At 47.0% G+C, this 24,772-nt stretch overlaps 1 protein-coding gene and 1 long non-coding RNA gene across 6 annotated transcripts in view; both read left to right on the top strand.

Annotated features, from left to right (window-relative positions):
- Positions 1 to 1,185: 1,185 nt before the first annotated feature.
- Positions 1,186 to 6,737, top strand: LOC120759420 (uncharacterized). Its single transcript, XR_005703158.1, has 3 exons — positions 1,186 to 1,452; positions 2,330 to 2,402; positions 6,457 to 6,737. It is a non-coding gene; the product is annotated as an uncharacterized LOC120759420 (long non-coding RNA).
- Positions 6,738 to 6,856: 119 nt separating this feature from the next.
- ACSL6 (acyl-CoA synthetase long chain family member 6) overlaps positions 6,857 to 24,772 on the top strand; it is a 58,102-nt gene continuing 40,186 nt past the window's right edge. For 3 of the 5 annotated variants that reach the window (XM_040078002.1, XM_040078003.1, XM_040077999.1), the window contains exon 1: positions 6,857 to 6,937. In XM_040078002.1, coding sequence (XP_039933936.1) covers positions 6,889 to 6,937 — 49 coding nt within the window. In that variant the 5' untranslated portion in view covers positions 6,857 to 6,888. Of the gene's footprint in view, positions 6,938 to 7,456; positions 7,527 to 20,399; positions 20,563 to 24,772 lie in introns of those variants that run through there. The other 2 variants (XM_040078001.2, XM_040078000.2) reach the window with 2 other exon arrangements.

The following is a 24,772-nucleotide window of genomic DNA, read 5'->3' as shown; positions in this document are numbered from 1 at the left end:
CAAATCCAAAGAGAAGAGCTTTCGTCTAAAGAAAGCTCGAAGGTCACTACACTGTATGTTTATATTTATATAAAGAGGTTGAAGCCTTGCTTTCAGTCTGATGGAGGTCTAAATAATTTCCTGCAGCAGCATTAAGCTCTTCTGGCCACAACAAAAGTGTGACCAGACCTTGTTCTGCTTTATTTACAAGATCATTTTGGATTTGATCTGTGAGTATGTCCTCTGAGCCGGAAGAGGTTAAGAGAGTATCACTTATTTTCTTAATGTGATTTCAGCATAGCTGGCATTAAGGGTTATGGGATTAAATGGCTTCTGTCGAACTCTGATATCTTAATTTGTTCCATAAGAACCACAACAGAACTACTTGTTTTCTCCATTCTTACTGTAATGTAGGAGGTGTGGGTCTGGGATTTTTTGTTGTTGTTGTTTGTTTCTTTGTTTGGTTTTTTGATTGTTTGTTTGTTTTTTTCTAAAACCTCTCTTTTTACTTTGTCTTTGCAACTGGGGCAGCAGCAGAGCAGCAGTAGCACCTTGCATAACCTCACCAGAAGTAGTTCAGAGAGTTAATGGTAATGAACGGATGTAAACAGAAACCAGAAGAACAAACTAGGTCATTAAACCACTTCTAATCTAATGCTTGTTGGTATTTCTGTATCCTCAAAATGAAATACTCTATTTTTCCTTGTTTTTTTCACAATCAACTGAATTTTCCTGTGAATAGTTGAGTAGAGGTCGTCTCCAGACTTTTCCTTACAGCCATGAAGATTTTGGCACTAAGGTCATTGATCTCAGCTAACAGTGATGCATAGGTGAAATTTTATGAAATTAATGAGACATACAAAAATTTGCACTTGGTAAATTGCTTCAGAGTCCAGGAATTGTAATTTGAGTGTGTGTATATATGAAAAGTATTAACTGTGGAAGTTTAACAGATAAAAGACAGTTAATTAGTGCTACTACAGAATCATGTGGGGCCTTTGTTACGCTGAGTGTCTGGAGTCAAGCATCAAGAGACTGCTGTGGAAGCAGAAAGATTTTAACTGTTGAGGTCCTGACCAGCTCTAATGGGCTTTGATGGTCCTGACCAGCCTCACCTGGGCTCCTGCCCACACCCTTCCCATGTGCACAGGAGACCATTTAAGCCCAGTCCCAGAGGCCTCTTCCTCCCCTGCATTGTAGGGGTGCTGGTCTCCAGCTCAGTCACAGCCATGCCTGCGCTTAACCATGGGACTTGGGCTCCCAGCTGTGAGCTGTCTTCCTGACCTTGGCCCTTCCTCAGCTAGTACCTGATGGTCTGGGAGCTTGCCTGACCCCTGGTTGCCACCCTGAGGCCTGTCCTGCTTGCTGTGCTCGGCTCCAGGGAACTGCACCCTGTCTGGGAGGGCAGGTGTGTTATTGTGGCTGAGGGAGCCATTGGGCTGCACTAACTGTGGCTGTACCCCTGCCATTAAGGTAAGGGCACGCTGATTGAAATGTAGTTTAAATGAGAGCTGCTGGTAAATCATAATGCTCTGCTAGCTGATATGAAAAACCTGAAAGCTGGCAATACTTTAGGCAACAGTGTAGTGGTCAAAAGAACTATTTCTATTGGCTTGAGGGAATGTTCACCTTTGACTTCAGAGGGTTGATTCTGCCCCTTCATTTAGCCACAATGTCTTTATCTAAATATTCAAGGTCAGGAAGGTATGGAGAGTTGGCACCATGTAGCATGTTTGTATAGCTTTCAGGAGCAATTGGAACCATTCTCTTGGCTATGAGATGCAAAACCGATTTATTGTAATGACAGTCCTACCTCTTCATCTGGATTTGGGGTGCCAGGTAGCACTGATCTTTGTGCTGTCCCTCTGGTAAATAAATCCTCTGCCCATCCTGAGCACACCTGCTGCCTCCAGCCCTTAGGCAAAGGCCCACAATCATCTATATGAGATGACCACTGGGGAGTATGAGGAGCAGCTAGAGGGCAGAGCCTGGAAAAAAGGCATTTCAGAGGGGATTTTTCTTTCTCCAATTCCCAAAAATGAGCTTGGAGCCAGGTGGGGTTCATCTTTTCTCCCACAAAACAAGTAGCAGGACAAGAGGAAATGGCCTCAAGTTCCACCAGGGGAGGCTTAGACTGGCTATTAGAGAACATTTCTTCAGACACTGGCAGAAGCTGCCCAGGGCAGTGGTGGAGTCGCCGTCCCAGGAGGGATTTGAAAGGTGGAGTTGTGGCACATGTTGAGGACATGGCTTAGTGGTTGGCTCGATTACCTCAAAATCATTTACTAACTTGAAGGGTGCTATTAGTCCGGTGCAGAATGGATTCATTGTCTTCTCTTCCACATGTCAGAAAAGATGAAATGGCAGAAGAGGAGGCTGGTGATGAAGCAGAAGACGAGGAAGGAACAACTGCAACTTCTAGGGTAACACATTAATCACTATCTCTAATGCTGGCAGTAATATGGAACACAGCAGGGAGTCCCTTAGAACCGCCTGTGATTTAATGGGGCAAAGCACGGGTTTGTTAATAAATAATGATCCTTCCTGAGCTGCCGCTGTCCGTGGTGCTGGAGGTGTCTCCTGAGCCCCCGGGGACCAGCCGTGCCCCGGCCGCGATCGCCTCATTCACCTGGTGTTTGAAAACACCCGAGCAGGTGCACACCGGGTGGGAAGGGCCTCGAGCTTCCTGTGTGGGGTCAGGATTGGGAGGGCTCAGAATAGCTGAGCAAAAAGTGAAAGGTGCCTCCAGGGTGAGACAGAAAAATTATTCCTCAGGCATGTTTTTGCATTCCAGGTCTAAAATAACTATCTTAATGCTCATAACGTGCACCAAAAAAGTACCTTAACCCTCCCCACATATATCTGCTATATTATTTGTCATAAATCTCTAAGCAGCAATTTTAGAAAGTTAAAGTTGAGTAATTAACTCAGCTGAGATCCCCAGCCAGCCACTGTAAAGTCACTTTCTTCCAGAATATAATAATACAGTAAAATAACAACGTAAATGGCAGGAAAAGCCATGATGGGAGAGTTCATACCCTTCTAGCTCTGGGGAAATTCAACCACGAAATGGGAAACCACAGACTTTGCAAGTTTCACTGTTATCAAAAAGAATTTCTTCTAAATTGATGACTTGCCAAAACCTTTTCACGCTCTTAGATTTGATAAATTGGATGACTGTAGTAGATAAAGAATTGGCTGGATGGTCACACCCAAAAAGTTTTGGTAACAATGGTAACTAGATGGCCAGTCACTTCTGGGTTGAATTGAAATCCAGAGAAAGGATAAAGGAGAAGATTCAAGGTGTAAATACAACCTTCAAAACAAGGTAAATAAAAAACCAAGCAAACAAACAAAACCCCCACAGGATCAGAAAGCAAGGAGCTTTCAATCTTAAGAAAGGGAATGGGAGCTTCTGCTCACAATCAAACAGGTATTTTGGAGCTGAGCATGTTGTAGTTTGATATGAGACAAGCTCACTTGGCAATATAAAGCTCCAAAGAAACACTGAGAAATGATAGAAACAATTCAAACATCTTTGTGATCAACACAAAAGGAAAGTTGAAATAGCATCCTGACTAGGTATGATCTTTATTTAGCAGATTGTTGCAATGATTCCACCAACAAATGCTGAGTTTCACAAGGAAAGACTAATATTTTAAACATCATAGTTCTGCAATGAAACAATAATTACAACCTTGTCTTCTCTTTATAAGAAACCAGAAGGGTAGACAGTGCTGCTACTGGAATGTGAGGGAGTGCTGAGTCATTCTGCATTAGGTGCTGCCATAGTAACTATTTACCAGCTGGTTGGGAATGAGGACAGACTGAAAAATTTGAAATAAAAAATCATGTAAATCCCAGCTTGAAATATATTTCATATGCTTTTAAAAATATTTAACAAAATGGAATACTTCTGAAGGTTTTTTTTATTAGTGTTACTTGGGGCAAGCAGATTATATTGGACTACTGAAAAGACACAAAATTGTATTCAAACAAGAAATAAACTGATTTCTTCCCAGCTAGGCTAATGTTACTGTATCTAATTGTGAGAGCAAGTAGGAATTGCTTTGTATTCATGGGGAGGTGATAGAGTGCCTGTCCTCTATAACCCAACCTAGGCTGTGATGCAAACAGAAGATGAGAGTTCTGGTAATAAGTTTCTGGGGTGGATTGGAAAATTTAACATACTTTAGAGAGGTGTAAGCTCAGATTCCTCAGCCAGTTTTTTCCTGATGTTGCTCTTTGCTCTGACTATTAGGAAGGTCACTGCTGGTGGTGGCTTTAATATCTTGGTGGCTGAAGGTCCCCTGCAGGAGAGCTCACTCTGGTGTAGTAATGATTTGGGGCGCTTCTGTGAATCATAAGATTTTGTGTGGTTTCCTAGCATGGAAAATTTCAGCATCATTATGACAAGGTGTCAGTCACTATGACACCTTCAAAGGCAGGACATCCATTACTATTATACCAGTAAGTGAGAGCGCTTAAACTGTTGTTTAAGGTGTGGACCATTTCAGAAAACTGTAGGTGGGCTTTTTGATAATCAGTTTAGCCAAGTTTGCCTTGGACTGTAATTACAGAGAAGTAGAAAGCTAGCAAAGGTTTTAAAGTCAAGAATTAGAGAAAAGTTTATGAGAACTCTGCAGAGAGGCAGGAAGTTTGTGGTGAAACACAGGAAGCCACTTGCCTTTTTTTAATCTGTGTAGAGCTTGGAGGAGCTGCTGCAGGAGATGCTGAGGTCAGGAAAGCTCTGCCTTGCAGAGCATAGGCAGACACCTTGCGGCTCCCCAAAGCAAGAGCATGGAGGTCCAGGTTGGACTTGTCATGCCAATGATCTTCACTCCTGTGGCAGATGAACAAAAGGTGTTTCCAGGACTCTTTGTGCAATTGCATGCAGAGATCTGTTTCCATAAATCTTAGTGAAGTTTTGGGAGCTTGGTACTCTACTTTAGCCAGTTTCCTCTGATCCCTCAACTTCCCTAATGAGGTATTATTTAAAAATACTCATCTCCTCAAAGATCAAGACATCCTGAATCATAGAACATTTTGGGTTGGAAGGGACCTTTAAAGGTCATCTAGTACAACTCTTCTGCTGTAAGCTCAGAGCCCTGTCCCACCTGCCCTTGAATATTTCTAGGACAATTTGTTTTGTTGTGTCCGGTAGCTTCAGTATTGTGATTTCCAGCTAACAGATTTCAGGAGTCCAGAAGCAAGGTTCAGTTGATGACACTGGTGGTTCAGGGAGAAGTCTGGGCTTGCTTAGACACAGGAACTGTAGGATCCAGGTAGCTTGCAGAAGATGAGACATGCCAACAGTCTTGCAACACAAAATTTGCCACAGAGAGGCAGGTAAAAATTTGTGTAGAAACTTCTTGTTCTCAAGAAAGAGAAAGCTGTAAAAATGTTCTTAAGTAAGAATAGTGCAGTATTTAATCTATAATCTACCTCACTCTTAAGCAAAATAGATGGCAGTAGAAATTATTTTGCCAAGTCCTATTTTTATAGCTGTTATATTTGATTTTATGACACTTGAAGGTGTAGCTGAAGTCCCAATTGCTTTAGAGGTGTTTACTATGGGAATTGCAGTCTGAGGAAACAGATACAGTTGTCTTTGGTTTCCAGCTCACTTGTTAGACTGCTTGATGATGGTTTCCGCCTTGAGACTGTGAGTCTTGAAAGACAAAGAGCCCTTGACTAAAATGGACATGACAATTTTATAACAGCTTTCAGGAGTGGGCAGTAATGACTCTAATATGAATTACATCAAGTTTATTCAGCTGCTGGGCTTCTGTACACATGAAGGGTTTTTTAAGTCCTTCTTATATTGAATCAAAAGGAAACCACATGGTGAGGTGGTTTTGTTTTGTTTTGTTGTTTGTTTGGTTTTTTTGGGTTTTTTTTTGGTTTTTTGGCCATGGAATAGAATTTTTTCATTTTCATGCTTCATTTTCACCTTTAAGAAACCAAAGGCTTTTATCTGTGAGGAAAACTTGTGTCCTTCACAGCTGTAATCATACCTGAACTAGTGCTAATTCTTGGCACAAGCAGAGAACTTTATTGGTGTATCTTGGCCCATGTTCCCAAAGAGTTAAACAGCTGCACACCACAGCTTGGAACAGGCAGTTCAGCCTGCTGTGCAGACCTGCCATGTTAGTAACTCAAACAACTGAATAAAAAGACAGCTGAATAAAAAGACAGGGTCTCTTCTACCCTTTGGTGCTCCCATCCTGTTTACTCCACTGGCACTCCGATTCCCAGTGGGGCACAAGACATGTTCTCACCACTGGTGCAGCCCTTTTAACACCTTCTTCTGCAAAGCCCTTCACGTATCATGGAGCTGGGACATAATTTTTTTACAACTAGCTTGTTCAGGGAACAGTCATGAACACAAATCTGCTCTTCTCTCCTCTCTCCATATATTTAGTATCACACACAGATTGCCTTATTTTTATTTTTTTTTCCCCTTCGTTTACGTAGCCACGAGCTGAATGATGATATGTCTAGAGGCAATGCTGAGCTGTCTCTGCTGATGAAGCCCGGCGTGTTTCAGCATCTCTAAAGGTCTTTAGTACCGCTGATGTGCAGGTCGCCGGCCAGCTGCAATTTCGTCGGCCAAAGGTGAAAACAAAGCTATAAAGGAGTAAGCTTCTCCCCCTCGCTCCCCGCGCCGCTCATGGGTCCGAGAGGACAGGGATGCTCTGACGAGCATCCGCGCACCACCGGCAGCATAGCGCCTTTTAGGAGGGATCTGGAGGGCTCGGCAGAATGGGGAGAGGAGGAGGGCTGCTAAAAACACCGCCCTCCGCCGGGGGAGCGCGGGGAGCGTGCGGGGCGCGGCGGAGCGGGCCGGCGGGGTGCGCAGCGAGCGCCGCAGTGCGCGGAGCGGGGCGCAGGGGCCGCGCCGCAGGGATGCTCGCCCCGCTCCTGGGCTCCGCGGGCTCCGGCTGGCTGCTGCTGGGTGAGTGCTCCTCCGACCCTCCTCGGCAGCGGGGGTTTGTCCTTCTCCCCGCCCCTCTCCCCCCGGTTCCCGGCTCCTTTCTCCGCAGCGGGTGGGCACCAGCTCCCCGCCTTGGCGCGGTGGTACTGGGCCGAACCGTCCGAAGCGGCCTCTGGGCCCGCGGTCCGGCTCCCCGTGGCCCTCCCTGCTCCGGGATAAAGGGTATTCCAAGCTCTTTAAAGGGAAGCGGCCGGCGGGAGCGGCACCCTGCATGGGGATGGGATGATAGCGGCGTGATGCGTGCGGCGGAGAGCCGGCACCATGAGCCGCTATGGCAGCGGTGCGGAGAGCCCGGCGGGATGCATTACATAATATCTCTCAAATTGTCCTGCTGCTTTGTTCCACCGGCCCGTCTCTGGGAGATTTGTTGGGGCACTTTGTAGTGGGTTTGTGGAATAGGGTGGCGCGCTTGCAGGGGCGTGTGCGTGTTCGGAGCCGTTGGGCAGAGGGTGATGCTGGATCCCATTGTTTTGTGGGCAGGCAGTGACGATTCCAAGTGGGTCTGCATTAGGAAATTCTTGCAAGCCTGAAACAGGAGGATTTCTGTAAGGTATTTAAAGGTTCATCTTGAATTGATCTGCTGTGCTGATTTGAAACTGAGTCCTTTCAATCTGTGTGAAGTGTCTTTTCTAAAGAAAGGTAATGTTCAATGTCGGTGCTATTTCCCCTTAAATGTATCAAAGAGCTTCCCTCTAGACAGACAGACTTCCAAGGAGAAGAAGTGCAAAGGGGAAAATGATTTTAAAAGACAACACCTTAGCATCATTAGGTAAATGTTCTGAGGAGAGTGTTGGTAATGGAAAATATTATAATTATTTATGTTCATGCCTATTTTCTATTTTTGATTATGAAAAAGGATTTTTCACACTGAAAAAAATAGGGAACCTAAAATTGCTAGCCTGAATTTTGCCTCTCAAAATATCCTGGTGGCTCTCATTAAAGGCAGCGGCTTTACAGCTGCTTATATCAGCAGCTTGAATCAGCTGCTTTAGAACTGTAGCAAAACTCATGCAGTGAAATATGGCCCACAGGGAATTACATGGGTAAAACAGAAAGGAGGATTTGGCTGAGAAGCTGTGGGCAAATGTTTGTTACTGTATTTTGGGCCCTGAGGCCCCAGGGACTGCTCTGAGCCACATCACTGATTGCACCAGGCTTGTTTATAACAACAGCAGGAGAACAGGACCCCTGGGAACAGGTCTCCTGTGCGAGCTCCTGCCCTCAGTCCTCCACATCCACCCTGTGGTATTGATTTCGGTGCTTCGCATCTCAGTCTTCCTGCTGTGTCCCAGCTCCTCTCTCTAGGGCATCTGGCTATCCCAAAGTGTGTGTCTGGGGCCTCACTTAATGCTGTGCTTGCTTTATTTTGGTGTGGACATGACTTTAGCCCAACATTTCCATCTGCAGAATAGGTGCCCTGAGAAGGCAGATGCGCTGTTATTGCCTTTTGCAGTGGCACTGAGACGTGTGCCACCACAGGTCATCTCTGGGAGATGGATCCCACCAGAGAGCCAATGGCTCTGCCTGACCTGGCAGTGTGGCACCTGCTCAGCCCTGGAGCAGCAGCTGTTGCTCTCATACCTGGTTTTGGCTTTCTGGTGGCCCCACCCCATCAGTCACTTCATGTTGCAAAGGAGTCACCATGGCTGCGCTGATTTACTGAACAAGGGGCTCCTTGGCCATTACAGCCCAGTGAAACATTCTTCTTTATTTCAAATTCATTTCTGGTGCCATTAGAAATGTGTTAACAAGTTGAGAACAGGTCTATAATGTTCATCTCAATGAGATAATGGTAGAAGTCAGGGAAAGACAAAGCAAATTATTTCCTGCTGTGCAGTGTTGGATGGTCTGGTGGATGCAGAGAGTGGTATAATAAACAAAACACAAACCTAATGGTAAATTCTTTTGGTTCAAATTGTCCAAGAATTCACTTTACCCTCGAATCTCTGGGATTTCCTACTTTTACTTTTCTGCTCTTCTCTTTCATGTGGCTGTAACCATGAGCCTGTTGCCTGCCCTATCAGTCCTGCCTTACAGAAAGGAAGTCTTTGTTCTCTTGCCTCCTGGCAGCAGCTGGAGGCCCTGCATTCAAGTGTGGAGGCACAAGAAGGGAAATCTGCCATCACAGTGTCCCTTCCCACTATTACCAGTGCATGTTTGCAGAGGGGTGGGAGGTTCATCTGGTGTCACAATAGGCTTGTACAATCCCACTCCTGATGCTGGCTCTCATGCTGTGACACTGGAGTCCTTGGTGATGCTTTATGTGCAGAGCAGAAGCCCAAGGCTGCTCAGCCCAGCCTGTGGAGTGCCAAGTGCTGCACCAGAGGTAAAACCCGTGGTGTTGGTTGAGGTATACTTAGTTGCCTTCATTCTCCATCTCTCTGGTGTTGGTTGAGGTATACTTAGTTGCCTTCATTCTCCATCTCTCTATTACTCCTCCATTTGAACATTTACTAGATACTATCATAAGGAAAGAGTAGATGCATTTGGATTTCTCTTCTCCCTCAAAGGAAAAGACAGGACATAGCAATGTTTTTCTGCTGCTCTGGACTAATCTGTACATTTATTTTATTCTTGTCTCCACAACAGAACAATAGATATTACAACTATATTCAAGTAATAAAAATAGGAGAGAAGCTTTCAAGACAGATGGTAAACTGAATTAATAGAATACCCTCAGAAATAGGAAAGCTGACTTGGGAGTGAGCCAGAAACAAAGAAATACAACATTACATCAGTAAGGATATAATTGCCCTTTTGATGTCACCAAACAACACAGAGCACCAGAGGATTTAAATGTTTCATTGTGAGTATGTTTCTGAGAGCACTTTGAGAGAAATACCATCTTCTTCCTTCATCACTGCATAGTTGCAATCAGCACCTGGATATCTTATAGGTAACTGGAGTGAGATGGAAAGATAGTGGGTAACATGATGTAGACAGTTACCTTTTGAAGGGTTCAAGGCATCCAGGGCACCTCTTTTCCCATGGCTTTGTTCTTGACTTTGCCACATTATTTCTTCACACAGACCCCAATAAAATAACTTAATCATCCTCCTTCTCATCAGAAATCAACATGAAAAAAAAATCTGTTAATTTATTCTTTTGAGTGCTCTGCATACGTTCTTTGGGGATGGGCCAATACAAGTAATGAGGTTTTTTCATCACTGCTATTTCTGTCTCTTGTACTACTGTGTGAAGCCAAAGCCCTGCAGGTCCTTGGCACTGGGGACCCATCTGTCCCTGCTGTTGTCCCCGCAGGGCTGCTGGTGCCGGGAGCAGGGACAGCTCAGAGGAGGGGCAGTGCAGACCTCCGCTCCTGCAGCTCACTGGTCTTGTCCCTTCTGGAAAACGTACTGGTGGTCCAAACGGCTTCATCCTGCCACCTCTTTTCCCACTGAACAGGAGGGTTTACGGAGCTTGGGAACTCAGATATCCTCTTAACCTGTGAAACCACTCAAATAGAGTGGAGAAAGGTATATCAGAGAGCATGTGGCTATAAAAATTATATAAAAATATGCTTTAAATATAGATGTAAAATCCATGAATCCCCAGCAGGGATCCTCATGCTCCCTTCCACACTCCCTTGCATTTTGCTGTGAGCAATGATTGGCTCTTCAGGAGCTCTTCTTGCCAGATACGCTGATTCAGTCTTTGCAAAGGCTTTTTGGAGACTTCAAGGAACTGAGCGTTGATTCTGTACAGCATGGTACAGGGAAATGTTTTGCTGGGCTTGGATTGATCATACGGTGTGCCACTAGGACTTACTGATGACAAGTCATTTGCTGTGTCAAAGCCTCCTTGCACCATAAACATTGTTACAGAGCCTCCAAGGTGACCTGAGGCTGGCGGGAAGGTGGGAGAGGAAGATGACCAGGAGTTTTGCCTCATTCTGCTTCTTACTATGCTCTGTATATAGATAAAGTTATAAATATTTTATCATCCTGCTGAAGACTGCACTATGAAAAACATGGCAGCTGGTGGTGAGAAAGCAAGGCACTGGGATGAGTGGGAGTTTTTAGTCAGGAGAGACTGTCAAAGCCACAGGTGTAGTTCAGCACCTGTGAGCTGGCTGCACCAGCTCCCTGCTGCAGCCATGCTTCAGCACCCTTTACTCACTGCTTGGGCTTTTGCAAGCAGTGATGTGGCTGCTTCAGCTACAGTGTTTAGCAGATACTTTAGAAAAGCATGGCTGAAAACGCAGCCCCTTCTTATCATGGGCTGAGTCCACAGCAAGGTTTTGGCAAGACCCCAGGGTGATTCCCCCACAACACTCGAATTAGTCCCTTAAACTCCCCTGTCAGCCACACAGGGTTTTTTTCTGTCTTCTGTGTTTTGTGGGATATTCCACTCTCATAAGCATGGAAAGAAGCTAAATCCAACCAACCTGCCCAAGTAATTTTCTTCCACACCACAGGAAGAGAGTGTCACTTGTCAAAAAAAGTGTGTCATTCAGTGGAAATCACTTTCTCTAGGAAAGCCCCAGTTCAGGGAGGAAAAATCCTTTTATTCAGACCTGTGTGCCATGGTGTTGCAAGACTGCAGCTCACATTTCCATTTGCTCAACAAAGCAGATTCAGTGGTGTAGATAAAATCTCACAGACACCACATGTGAACTGCAGTGAGGAATTTCCACTAAGCTCTGCCATCACGCTGCAAAATCCGTGCTGGATGAGTTGGCCTCTTTGAGAGTAACAGGCTCCAAAGGTTTTTAGGTGACTTTTCTCTCTGAGGTCAAGTGCGTCACTTGGCCCAGGAGAAGCTATTGCAAACACTGGGTTATTTGGAAAAACAACTCTAGCAAAGGGTCTTTTGTCTGCTGGTGCCTGTGGCAGGGGTGGATGGTTAGCTGTGTAAATCCATCATTAGCGGCCAGATTCTAAGAGACCCTTCACTGCTCTTACTGCTAAGAGTTTTGATGATGGCAAGAAGGAATGGAGCATCAGTCCCACACCTGGGAACAGACACTTGATGCTCTGCCTGGCTGCCTGAGTTTGTGTTTTGACCACAGAGGAAGGACAGCCACAACAAAGCTATCAGCCAGATCAGTCACTGCAATGGGACTTTTTGCTCTGTCAGAGGAAGTTTAGGTTAGGTATTAGGAAAAACTTCTTCATGAAAGAGGTGGTCAGACATCGGAACAAGTTACCCAGGGAAGTATGGGAGTTGTCATCCCTGGAAGTGTTAAAAAAAATGTAGATGTGGTGCTTGGGGATGTAGTTTAGTGGTGGGCTTGGCAGTGCTGGATTAACCATAGGACTCGATGACCTTTGAGGGCTTTTCCAACCATAATGATTCTGTAATTTTAAGATATAACTTTGGGTCAAGAAGCAGAAACACTGAGGTGGTAGGGACCTGGTGTTTGGTGCCATGAGAGCTGATCCTTCCACAGAAGTGTGGCTCTCCCTGCTGTGAACACACTTTCATTTGGGAAAGTTCTAGAAACTACATAATCTTCTAAGTTTCCTCTCAGATTTGCTTATGACTAATCCAGATCCTGTTTATTTGGATGCCAACATGATGTCTCAGCCAAGCTATTTGTTTCCCCCCCTTCCTCTCTGGGACAGTTGCCCACATGTCAAATTTCTGCCCCATCCTGTCTGCGCCTGGGGCTGTGCGCCCTCTTAAGCCTGGCATCTCTGGCCTTTGGAAAGTGTGGGGTTTTCCTGCTGCTGAGAGCATGTGCAGTGCATGGATGGGTACAGAAGGCACCGCGGCTCACTTTGGGTCCATCCAACAGCTGTATGACCAGCTGTTGGATGGCAAATTGCACAGCTTTCACTTCCTTTCCTGGGCGAGCCACCGTGCTTGGTCATAGCTGACAATCAAAGGGGCTGAAATGACCTTTCCTCCTCCCACCAGCATTTAGGAAATTGAGGCTGAGTTGCCCCCGTGCTGAGCAGCCCCTGGGCTGTGCCCACCCATGCGGGTCAGTGACCGAGCCCAGGGAGGGACAGGGGCTCGGGAACAGCCTCCTCAGGGAAGGGCCTGCACGTACCTCTGCGTGGTAAGGGTCAGAGCCCTGCTCCTCTTCGCCTCCCAAGCAACAAGCAGCTCCTTTCCAAGGGCTATGAAATTTCCAAAATCAGTTTCAGGAGACACACTGACATCACTGTGACCACTGGGGCGTCCCACTCACTGCTTAATGGCCCCAGCCAAAAGCTGCAGTAGGGAAAGTGCTGAGATGTTTGCTAAACTGGCATTCTTTTTTTTTTCCCCCATCTCCAAGGGCAAGTACGAGCTGGTCGGCACTGGAACCATCCCTGAGATTGCTAAACTGATTTAATTTACTTTTTTTTTTTCCTCTTTGAAAAATTATCTAGAAAACAGTCAATCATTCTGCTGTTGATTGAAGTGAGTTGGAAGCAATCTAAGCACTGAAATTACAGAAGATGTGAATGATGCAGACTTAATGTCTTTTCTGCAGAAAACAGTACTTAGTTATAAGAAGTGGAGAGAATATTATTTATTGTTGTAAGATTCTTTGTAATGATGGAGGAAAAAAACCCATATATTAGAACCCAATTTGAAATGTTAAATATATTTTATTTAGTATCTCCAATTGCAGGAAGGTAGAATTATTTTTTCTTTTTCTTTTTTTTTCCCTCAAAAGAAAAAGGGGATTTTGTCCCATTTGATGCCCAAGAGATATATCGACCGATACCTAAGAGAACAAAAGATGTGGATGGGAGGAGGAGGAAGGGGAGCAGTGCAGCTGGCTACTCTCTTAGTTGAGGGGTTTTCTCTTGAGAAGGGCAGTGGTACCGTGAGATTTTGAAGGAGGTGAGCTCGGCTCCTCTTTCTCTTATCGGAGGGCAGATGGCTGGGCTGAGATTGCTGCGGGAAGAATTAGCTGCCACCAGAGCTCTGTCACTGAAACTGCAGGGAAAAAAGCCTTAAAACCTCCAACAATATTTTTAATGTTAGAGAGTGAAGGCATTACTTTATTCTGGCCAGGATATGGTTCTGGCCAGGATGTACCACAGAAACCATTTTATCCACACATAGCCCAGGTGTGCAAGAGAATCATTCCATGACATGTTTTTGCAGGATTTCCCCAAAACTTTATACAGTCAAAACCCAAAGAGATGCACTGTTTCAAAGTTCATTGGTCTAGAGCTGAACAACCCCTAGGATTCAGTTTTCCATTGAATCCAAATTTCTTTGCCTCCGATGTTAATTAGGTCTTCATTCTTCGATTTTCTTATCAGTCCTTTCCAGACCAGATGTCTTCATTTTTGCAAGAGGCAGCCTGAGGGGATAGATGTTCATAGCCACTGATGTTTCCGTTGATATTTTGTTGAAGGCCTTTTATCTTTCTGGGTATCTTTGGGGTACTCCCACTGCGTTGGTATGTTAAGCCCATCTCCTTAGAGTGATGTTACATCTCCTAAAAAAAAGCTATGGAAAATTCCTTTCTCCACGGCAGAGTCAAGTCAAGCCTAGCTAGAGAGACAAAATAAGAATTTAGAAGTTATATTGTTTCCAACAGTTCAGTCTTTTACTGCTTCTCCTGCTCTGGGTGAGCCTTTGCTTGTAAGAGCAGCTGTTGAACTGGGACCTTATCAACACCTGACCTCACTGGGAAAGGGCCCTCACCATCTACTGGGGTGCCCCAGGGGAAAACCCGGGGCCCAGAGCCCCTCTAAGGGAGCTTCTCCTGGGCGCTTGTGGGAGCCTGGCTGCCGCTGCACAGCACTGCTCTCTTCTGCCACTACTCCAGGTTTCTCACTACACTTTAACCAGATACCCCATGTCAGCCAGAGCCCCTGCAGTTCCCACTACAGCTGAGAAGTTTTGAAAGCGTGAAAACACGCTTTGTTTGCCCCCGCGGGGTGCGCTGGCCTGTGCCGTTCCAGCCGCGCTCCCAGGTTCCTGCTGCTGCCCGTTTCGCCATCCCGAGGGGCCCGGGCCCGGCTGCCCCTGGGGCGTTGCCAGGGAAACCCCTTTTCCCTCTCTCCCGCCGCCCGCCCGCCATTCCCCACGGGCAGACAGGCGGCCGAGCCGCGCCACAGCGCCCCCTGCAGCCGCGGGGGAATCATCGCACCCGCCCTGCCCGGCCGGGAGCCAGCAGCGCCCCTGGCGGCTGTGAGCGGAACTGCACCCAAGGGGAACGGCTGCAGGGCCCAGAGAAGGCTCTTGGTGGGTTTCTGCTTTGGTTTGTTGGTGCTGCCGTTGTTGTAGTTTGTTTGCCTTGTTATACACACACGTACCAGTGAAGAACTGTTATTGCCTTTTGCATCTCTTTGCCTGAAAGCTCCAGATTCTCAAAGTTATAATAATTTGGAGGGAAGGGAGTGACATTTTCCATTCCAAGGGATGCTCCTGCCTTCCTTGGCAGACTTCTGTCTTTCAAACCAAGACACCTATACAGCTCAGTTTTAGGTAAAACCATTCTCCATAACTCCAGGTAATCTCATTCAGAATTATATTTTCTTCAGCCAAATGTTCAAATAGCTCCTTGGAGCGAGAGCAGCTTATGGCTAGCCTGTGAGCACCAGCTTGTGAAAGTCACCCAAGTTGTGCCAGTGTCCTGATGTCCCCTGAACCTTTGTTCACTGTGGGTCTCCCTTGCACACCCCAGTCACATTGCTACAGGGCAGGGACACCTGCCACTAAAGCAGGTTGCTCCAAGCCCTGTCCACCCTGGTCTTGAAAACTTCCAAGGATGGGACAGACACAGCTTTGATGGGCAACCTGTGCCAGGGCCTCACCCCCTTCACAGGGAACCAGGATTTTGAGGTGCCGGGGGAGCCATCCCCAGTGACCTCCTTCCTCTGTCTCCTTGGGATACCCAAGTCCTGCTTTCTTTCTGCTTGAAAAGTGTCTTTTTGTGCCACTGCCTCCTCCAGCCCGAATCTCCTGCAGCTGAGAGGCTGCTGAGGGTGGTGTGATGCTCTGACCTGCCAACAGCAATTCAGGGCTGTGTTTCTTTTCAGAGAAGACATTTGCATATCCTCTATTCACTTTATTTGGTTAAATATATTTGAAAAGGCAAAAGCTCTGGGTCATTGAGACTGCAGAATGAGCCGTCTAGGGGGCCTCCTCCATCTTAACCCTTTGGAACCTTGCTCCAGCATCTTGGAGGCTTAAAAAAAAAAGATTTTAAAGCTGTTTTTGCAGCGGGTATGGGGAAGGAAGCTGGAGACAAGGAAAACTCTGACAGAAGTTAGCAAAAATGAGCCATATACCTTTGAACTGGAAATACACTTATGTGCAGTCACAGACTGACTCGTAGAGAGTTTGCAAAATTTAGCACAGACAGAAATGTCTTCAGGATGACTTGAAAGTACCTGTGAAAACAGGAGAGCAAAAGCAAGTTACAGCAGTGTCAGGCAAGGAAAGGTGCAGGGTGCCTCAGGGTGTGAGATCAGCAAAGGGAACTTTCTAAAAACACAAATGGCAATAACCTAATTGCTGCTTTAGTTAACAAAATAAATAAAAACCCCTGAAGCAATAACAAAGATTCTGAAACATAAACCATGTGTTTAAAAATAATTCAAACAATATAACTGCTTGTTATTAGTGTTAGGAGAAAAAAAAACAAACAACAACACCATTTCAGCGAAGTATTTAATTTGGAATATTTAAGGATATCTCAAATCACAGCCCAACCACTGACTTCTCAAAAGCACTCCATGAGATGATTCCAAATCCCCCCTTTCCCCTCATTTTCTAGCACAGTTGCCAGGCCCTTGCTGCCAGGGGAACTGGAATTGGGTGTGGGATGTGGTTGGGGTCTCTGGCTGGTGGATGCAAGACCTGCTGACACGCCAGGGTGTAGGACAGACCCCCTTGGACTGGGCCAGTCCCTGCACAGCCCCTGCCCCTCACTGTGTGCTGCGCCTACCACGCTCAGCTGCAATGTGGAGACCGTGCTTCTGGATGCCTGCAAAGTGTTTTGAGGATGACAGCTGTGAAGAGATGCATAAGCAATAAATGCATCATCCCAGGTTTATTTTTGTTACCGTGCCATCACTTGGCATCCCTGTGGTGTAAGGAAATTGAGGGCTGGAGGGAGAGGAGGCAGAAACACTTGCCCAGCAACATAATATTAATGTTCCTAATTATTGAATTAATCCTCTGTTTGTGCTGTAAGCTTCCTGCTTTTTGGAAGTGGTCAAAAATATAGGCTGTATAAATACAAAAGCATAATATCTGACCAGAAGATATAGAAAAGAAAGGGGTTTTTTTACCACTAAAATGAAGCACAATGCAGTAAAGTTCCCCTTTCTTACACATTTGAATTAGTGGCTGTTTTTTTATTCTACCTGAGGCACAATTTTCCATGGATGGGCCTTCAGCAATGTAGAGATACTGTTGGCAGATTTCTGTTCTGTAACTGAAGCTATCACTATGGTTTATGAGAATGTCCTGACAACCATAGCAGCAAGAATTTTGAAGGGCAGAGTGGAACTCTTCCATAGAGCAACGGAAGCTCCCAGGCTATCTCAGCTCTGTGTGGTGTCCTGGTGGTATAGCCAGGACCCTATGACTTTCCATAGAGTCATAGAATAACTTGTGTTGGAAACGACCTTTAAAGTTCATCTAGTTTAACCTCTCTACAATGAGTGGATATCTTCAACTAGACCAGGTTGTACCAAGCCCTGTCCAACCTCACCTTGAATGTTTTCAGGGCTGAGGCATCCACAGCTGCTCTGGGCAACCTGTGCTGCTGTGTCACCACCTTCCTTATAAAAAATAATTCCTTATAGCTAATCTAAATTGACCCTCTTTTAGTTTAAAACCATTAAACCGTGTCCTATCCTGTAATCTCCTGGCTATAAGCAGCAATGTTTAAAATTCAACCTTAATCTGTGTTTCTCATTAATTTTGATAAAGTATAAAAGCATAGAGAGGTTCCATAGGTTACTTTCTTTTATAGGACTCTTAGGACTCTTTAACTTTGTGTTTGGCTGGGAGCATTAAAAGCACTGTGATTTACTGGTGTTTGTTTGTTTGTTTGTTTGTTTTCCTGGATGGGTCAGGTCGCAGCCGAATCCCATAGAAGTCCTTTGAAGTCTTTCCATTGATATTACTGGTAGGTGGGTCCCACTGGGCTTTAGACTGAGCACAAAAGGTGAAGTCTAATTTCTTTTGTACTAGTATAAACATCACTGCTACTTAATGCTCTAAGGTGAGGGCCAGTTTGGAGCAGATTTCTACAGAAGCAGAAGTCACCCACATCCTGGTTTGAAGCTTAAAGGGTTTTGCGGCTCCTATTGCCAAGGTGGGGTTCTGGATGCTCAGCATCTCTGTGCTCAGCCCCATCAGCCCTCAGCTTTCTGTTCTGCAGGGCACGGCTCACACATCTGCAGGAGGATCTGAAAGCAGACTTGAACTGTTCTCTGCGCTCCCATGCCAAAAGATCTCATAGCAAATCCCTGTTTATGCAGAACTGTGTACTTTCTCTTGGCCGTGAGTCCAAAAAATGAGGTTGTCTTCCCATAAAGCCTGTCCCCATCACGCTGCCCTGCAAATTACCTGGCAGGAAATTCTGAGGCAGGAGAAAGCTTTTATTCAGTGTATTACTTTGAATAATAATTACAGAATTTTTCCATTAAGGTAGGCAGCCTCTCTTTGTCCTCCCTCAAATATCTCCAATGGTCCTTTCAGAGAGTGAGTCCAGATACGTATGTATGCGCAATGAAAGCAAGACAAGAGAAAGGGAGTTACTCAGGGTATTTACAGAGGAGGTAAAAGGGTCAGACATTTCATCATGAACGCAAATATGCTGAGACTGTAGGCTACTGGCCCTGAAGCTCGCAGCCAGCCCAGGAATGTTCACACACCTGAAATATTTTCCTGATTACAAAGACTCTGTCAAGCTGTGGCTCATAAGGAACACAGGGGCAGGAATCTGAGCTGATGAATATTGCTGAAGTCCCATTAAGCCAGCATTGTGATGCTAATTTGGACCTGCAGACCACTCAGTCTACTACTTCCTACCCTACCCTGGCACTTTAATTAATTACGTATGATTGCAGAACACCCCCACGTGACCCAAAGGAGCGCTATTTGACAATCTTGCCTGAAATCTCATTAAATAGTCTCTTCATTCATGGGTGTTAAGTGTTCTTTGAGAATTCGCCATTACGGAACTCCAATACCACAAGTAAAATTTAGGACAGGTCAGACAGAAACTTTATTAACTACAGTAATAATAGTGAGTCTTCAAACAGCTTTTCTCCCTCTGCTCTCCCCTTTTCTGCCAAGCAGTTGTGGAGATCCAGCCAGGAAAAAAAGGAGTTGAGGAAAACAATAATTTCAGTGTTAATAATGCCAGATATTCAGTCTCTGGAAGGGCAGACCCCACAAATGCCTTCCTAACAGCCAGAGTCCTAAGCAGGAATGGAACAGTAAAAAATGAACAGTAAATAACATGATTATATGGAGCAAGGGCTCTCAGGGGCCCAGGGGTGGCACACCCGTGTTATCTCTGCTCAGGAGTGGGGAGTTGGAAGCTATCAGACACTGTTGTCTTTCAGTTGAAAGGAATGTTCTTGTAGTTAAGAGAGTATCTCAGCCAGATCTCTCAAATATAAATGTTAATAATTTACCAGGACAAATGAATTTCAAAGTTCTGGTCTTGTTATTTTGAGTGCAAATTGACAAAACCTGGTTTGGGCTGAAATACGAGGGTGTTGGGTTGTTTTATTTCAATATATACATCGGTATAAGGATGATGTTGGCAATAATTACTCTCTTACTATTTATTGATTCAAGGACTTTGTATTTATTCTACTTGATCATCACAGAATATTTTGGGTTGGGAGGGTCCTTTAAGGTCATCCAGTTCCAGTTCCATGGGCAGGAACACCTTCCACTATCTCAGGTTGATCCAAGCCCCATCCCACCTGGCCTTGGGCATCCAGGGGTGGAGCATCCCCAGCTTCTCAGGACAGTCTGCTCCAGAGTCTCACCACCCTTACAGGGAGAAATTTCTTTCCAATATGTAATGTAACCCTACTCCTTGTCAGTGTGATGCCATTACCCTTTGTCCCGTCACCATCTGCACATTTAAATGTTTGCCCATATCTGATCTATGAAGTTTATAGTTCAGCAGACCTCAGCTGGTGGCACAGACTTTCTCAGTGTCAGAAACTTCATTTTATGATGACTTTTCCTAGAGGGGAAAAAAAACCACAAAAACCCAACAACAACAACAAAAACCACAAAAAAACCAAAACAAACAAACAAACCACCACCTTTCTAATTTTAAACTGCGCATTTGCAGGAAGGTTTTACAGTTTTACACCCAAAAGCCTTGCTTCGAGCCTATAAATCCTCCAGTATGACAGAGACGTGGAAAATACTGCAATATTCAGGAGCGGAGAGGGTGGGTTTTTCCTCTCCGGAAGGCGGCTCCCACCGCCGGGATGTGGAACCTCAAGGGTTACAGCGCGCATCGCTGCTGCTGCGCTAATACCGCCTAAGCCGATATTAGCCAAGCTTAACTTCTTTCAGCCGTTTGCAGATGGGAGGGGGAGGGACGGGGACGTCCCGGAGTCAGCAGTTCTGTGCGGGGAGCGGGAGGGCAGAGCCCCGGCCATGAGCCGAGCGGGCACCGCAGGCACCGGCGGATGGTGAGTCCCGGCCGGGGTTTCGTCGTCGTTCTTGCGGTGCGTGTGAGGAGCCCGGGGGGATCCAGGAGCTGCGGCTCGGGTGCCTCTGCGAGGAGCCGGGGGGCTCCAGACGGGACCCCCGTCCCAGGGGCCTCCGGGCGGGTTCCGGGGGCCCGCAGGCTCCACCGGAGCCGGGCTCCGGGATGCCGAACAAAGCGGAGTTGCCAGAAGCAGGGCGGAGGGGAGCCGCTGCGCAGAGACCCCAGTGCTGCTGAGGTGGCTGCGCTCGTTTCGCGGGGGGGAAGCAGGAGGGCTCTTGGCAGGGCCGTGGGACGGGGGGTCACTGGCAGCGTGGCTTTGGCAATTTCCCGTTGTTGCGGGCGTTTGCAGCAGCCTTAGTGGGGAGAAGGCTCCTGCCCGCCTCTGGCTGGAGCTCCCGGCGCTGGAGGCGATGGCCCCGTACGTCCAGCGTGGGCTGCGTGGCTCCAGAGCTCGGGGTGACAGCCCTGGGGGCCGGAGTCCTGCCGGCACCCCTGGGATCAGCGGGGAGGGCAGCCCTGCCTGCACCCAGTCAGGCGTGGGGGCAGCTTCGCTGGGACGCAGAGATGGAGCCTGGCGTCTGCGGCTTCCCTGGAGGACTCTCAGTTCTTTGCCCCAAACTCTGGACCCTACATATGGGGGCTTGTTTCCCACAGCAGGAGCTCTGTGGAGCCTGGCACACTTGTTCAGTTGTGGTTGACCTTGAATCCTGTGTTGAGTTTTTGGCTCCTCACTCCAAGAAAGTCATTGAGATGCTGGAATGTGTCTAGAGAAGGGCAAGGGAGCTGAGGAACGGTGTGGAGCCCGAGACTGATAAGGAGCAGCCGGGGAAGCTCAGCCTGGAGAAGAGGAGGCTCAGAAGGAACCTTATCACTCTGCAATGGAAGTTGAAGCTAGGTGGGGAGATTGTTCTCCTCCCAAGTAACAAATGGAGGAATGACCTCAAAGATGAAATTACCTCAAGGTGTGCCAAGGGAAGTTTAGGTTGGATGTTAAGAGCAATTTCTTCACCAGAAGAATTTTTCAGCTCTGGAGGAGGCTGCCCAGGAGAATGTTGGAGTTGCCATCCGTGGAGGAATTTAACGAACCTGTAGATAAGGCACTTTGGGACATGGTTTAGTGGCAAGCCTGGCAGTGCTGGGTTAGACTCTATAATCTGAGAGGGCTTTTCCAGCCTAAATGACTCAGGATTCTGTGACATCCTGTTGGTCTCTGGGTTTCTGTGTCTCAACTTTCAGCCCCCCAGACTTCAGTGTAGGCTCTTTGCAATGTATGTCTCTGCCTGAGGGATCTCCTGGAGCTGGTGACAAAACTTGCCTTTGCCAAAACTATGCAGCAGTGGTAGGTTGTGAGCATTCAGTGTACTGTGTGATGTTGTTCCTAATTCCATGCTGTGCAGTCACTTTCCTCAAGCATGGAACCATGAACATGCACCATCCACATGGGAAGAGCCTACTGCTGTGTTGGGTATGAGAGTTCATGCGGGTGCACCTTGGTGTCAGAGACAGAACATGAAAACCTTCTCTGTAGCCATGAAATCCGCTATCTGGACATAGTGTGGTTTCTTGCTTGCTGTATTGTGTATGTGCCTGGTGCATCTCATCCTTTGGCATGCTGGGGACAGAGAGGGTTGGAGAATGGGAGGATGATGCTTTTAGTAGTTTTGGAAGCCTCCTGGAAGGTGGAGGGTCCCTGCCTGCCCCTGGAGGTGTACCATGTGGTGGGTCAGGCATAGCCCCGGGTACAGCTGCAGAGGTGGCCGTGTGCACTGTGTGGCCTCCTTGGAAAACCTTCTGCACCTGGGCAGCGAGAATGTCCCTAACACCATGACCCTTTCTGCAGTAATCACTCTGGTTTTACTGGTATCATGCAAGAGAGAAACATCAAGTTGTGTTCCTTTAAAAGCACGGTGATACTCTCGTGCACAGAAGAGATTATTTTGAGAAGCTCTGGCTCTTTGCAGGCAGCGAGTTTCAGTTCAGACTGGAGGCTACTGGCACAGGGCCCAGGCAGGCAGAGGGCACGGCAGGAGCCGGCAGGTCTGTGCAGGGGGCAAGGCTGCTGCACCATGCTGCTCCTGCCCTGACTGCTGCCCCTGCTGCTGTCCCCCACCTGCAGTGGGAGGGGGGACTTGCTTTCCTTTGGTTTTTTGGCACACGGCCTGCCTCTATATTTTCTTGCCCCTTACTGCACTGCAAGGTTGCCAAATAAGACTTGAACAACTTTCAAAGCTGCCTTCAGTTTCTGGTTTGTTTTGGGATAAAACCTGGAGCGGACTCAGGCAGTCATGTTCTATGTGCACAGGGTCTGAATAAAACTCTGCCTTCTCCATGAGTACTTGACCTTTGGGATTCCCTCGCTCCTTCCCATCTGTGCAGACAGGGTCCTTTTGAAAAGCACTACAACTACAGGACCAGCCTCGATGGAGTCCTGAGCAATTGTGTGGGGGATGGCTGGATGATCTTCAATGTCTCTTCCAACCCATTTGTGATTCCATGAACTTGCAGGGCACTTTCTTGGTAATTAACCTGGTCTAATTATGGTCAGCTTACTCTAAGAGAGGGATATGACTGTATTTATTATAGTTAGTGACACTACTGTTACTTTTTTTGTAAGCTCCCATTTTTGATGTCATTTTCTTGTTTCAGTTTCCTGTGTGACAGTCTGTAATACTGTCTTCACGGGCATGTGTTTTACACAGAGCTGGCAGAGCCTTTCAGTCCTCTCCTTTTTTGTATGGTTTTAACTGCAGTGGCAGGTCAGTAAGTATTGGAGCTCTTCAAGCCGTAGGATTGGCATAAAGAGAATTGCTCCTTATAATAATAAAGGCAGCGTTTATCTATGATATGGCCCAAACTGTGAGGTCTCTCTCTGCATCTGCAGCAGAACATGAAAATCTGTGGTGTGATAATGCACAGGCAGCCTCCTGCAGACAGCAACAGGCCAAATTTCCAGGATCTTCATGGCTGGAGGCCATGCCAGCTGCAGTCTGCCCTGCTTAGCCCTCTTGAGAACACTTGCTACATAACTGTTGATATTGCAGAAAGCAACACAAAATTGAAGTTTGACCAAGTAAGAGTTTTGGTCCAGTCTGAGCTGTCAGAGAGACAATGCAGGCTTACATCTGGCTTGGAAGTGGTATTCAAAACATTCCTGTTCTTCCCTGTCCTCTGCAGGACTAACTCTGGGCATGCCACTGTGTCATGTCTTAAGCATTATGGAAGATTTTCTGTTATGAGCTTGTTTAGTTTTCTGTGTCACTTCAGATGAAGCACTCCCCTGCTTGCCTGAATGCAATTGGCTGGCAGGATCCTCAGAGTGTTATTCCAAAACCACTTTATTTTGGTACTGCTGCCAAAAGAATTGGCAGCAAGGAACCCAAAAAGGTTTGCAGCTGGATCAGTATCCTTCACTGGTGCACAAATATTTGTGCTGATGCCTGGGAAATGCAGGATGGGTGTGGAAGTTATGGAAGGGGCAGATGGTCAGGAGGATTCCTTGTCCTGGCAGGCCTGGAATACGGTGGGGCATCCCAGCCTGTGTGGGCTCCACTAAGCTGTGTTCCAGGCAGGGGTGGAGGTGGGTGTGTGGTGGGTCAGGGAGCCATGCAGGGAGGACAGGACCCCACCCTGGCACCAGGATGCCATCTGACCATGCCAGGTAGGGATTTGCTTGTAAACTAACCACTTTTTCTGATACGATAGGACAGTTATTTCTGCGCCAACAACCCTGTGCCCCATTGTGGGCACAAGGTGAGGGGCCTCTCATGGCCCAGTCCAGCAGTGGTGTGACTTGGGGTCATCCATCCTCCCCTGCCAGAAGCCAGCAGGAATCAGACCTGTGCAGTTTGTGCATGCCGCAGGAGAGCAACCAGGGCCAGGGCTGTCCCTTCAACCGTCCCTGTGTGACTGTGAGCAGTCTCACACAGTGACCCTCCAGACGCAGCCAAAGGCAGGGTGTGAATGGTCATGGAGAGCTGGGAAGTGGCAGTGCAGGGACTTGCCTGCACGTGTGTCCTTGCCTGGCAGTGACTGCTGTCAGGGGACAGAGCCAGCCCTCAACAGCCAGGGCAATGCATGCCTGTAGTACCAGCTTCTTCCCCGCCTGGCATTGTACCCAAAATCTCCTTGCCTCCACCCAGCCATGGGCTAGGGGCTTTGTAGAGTGAGATCGCCACAGAGGGCCTGGCTGT

Source organism: Hirundo rustica, chromosome 14, assembly GCF_015227805.2.
Source record: "Hirundo rustica isolate bHirRus1 chromosome 14, bHirRus1.pri.v3, whole genome shotgun sequence".
NCBI classification, from domain to species: domain Eukaryota; kingdom Metazoa; phylum Chordata; class Aves; order Passeriformes; family Hirundinidae; genus Hirundo; species Hirundo rustica.
Note: the sequence above shows the minus strand (reverse complement) of the source record. Positions and strands in the feature narration are given on the sequence as shown.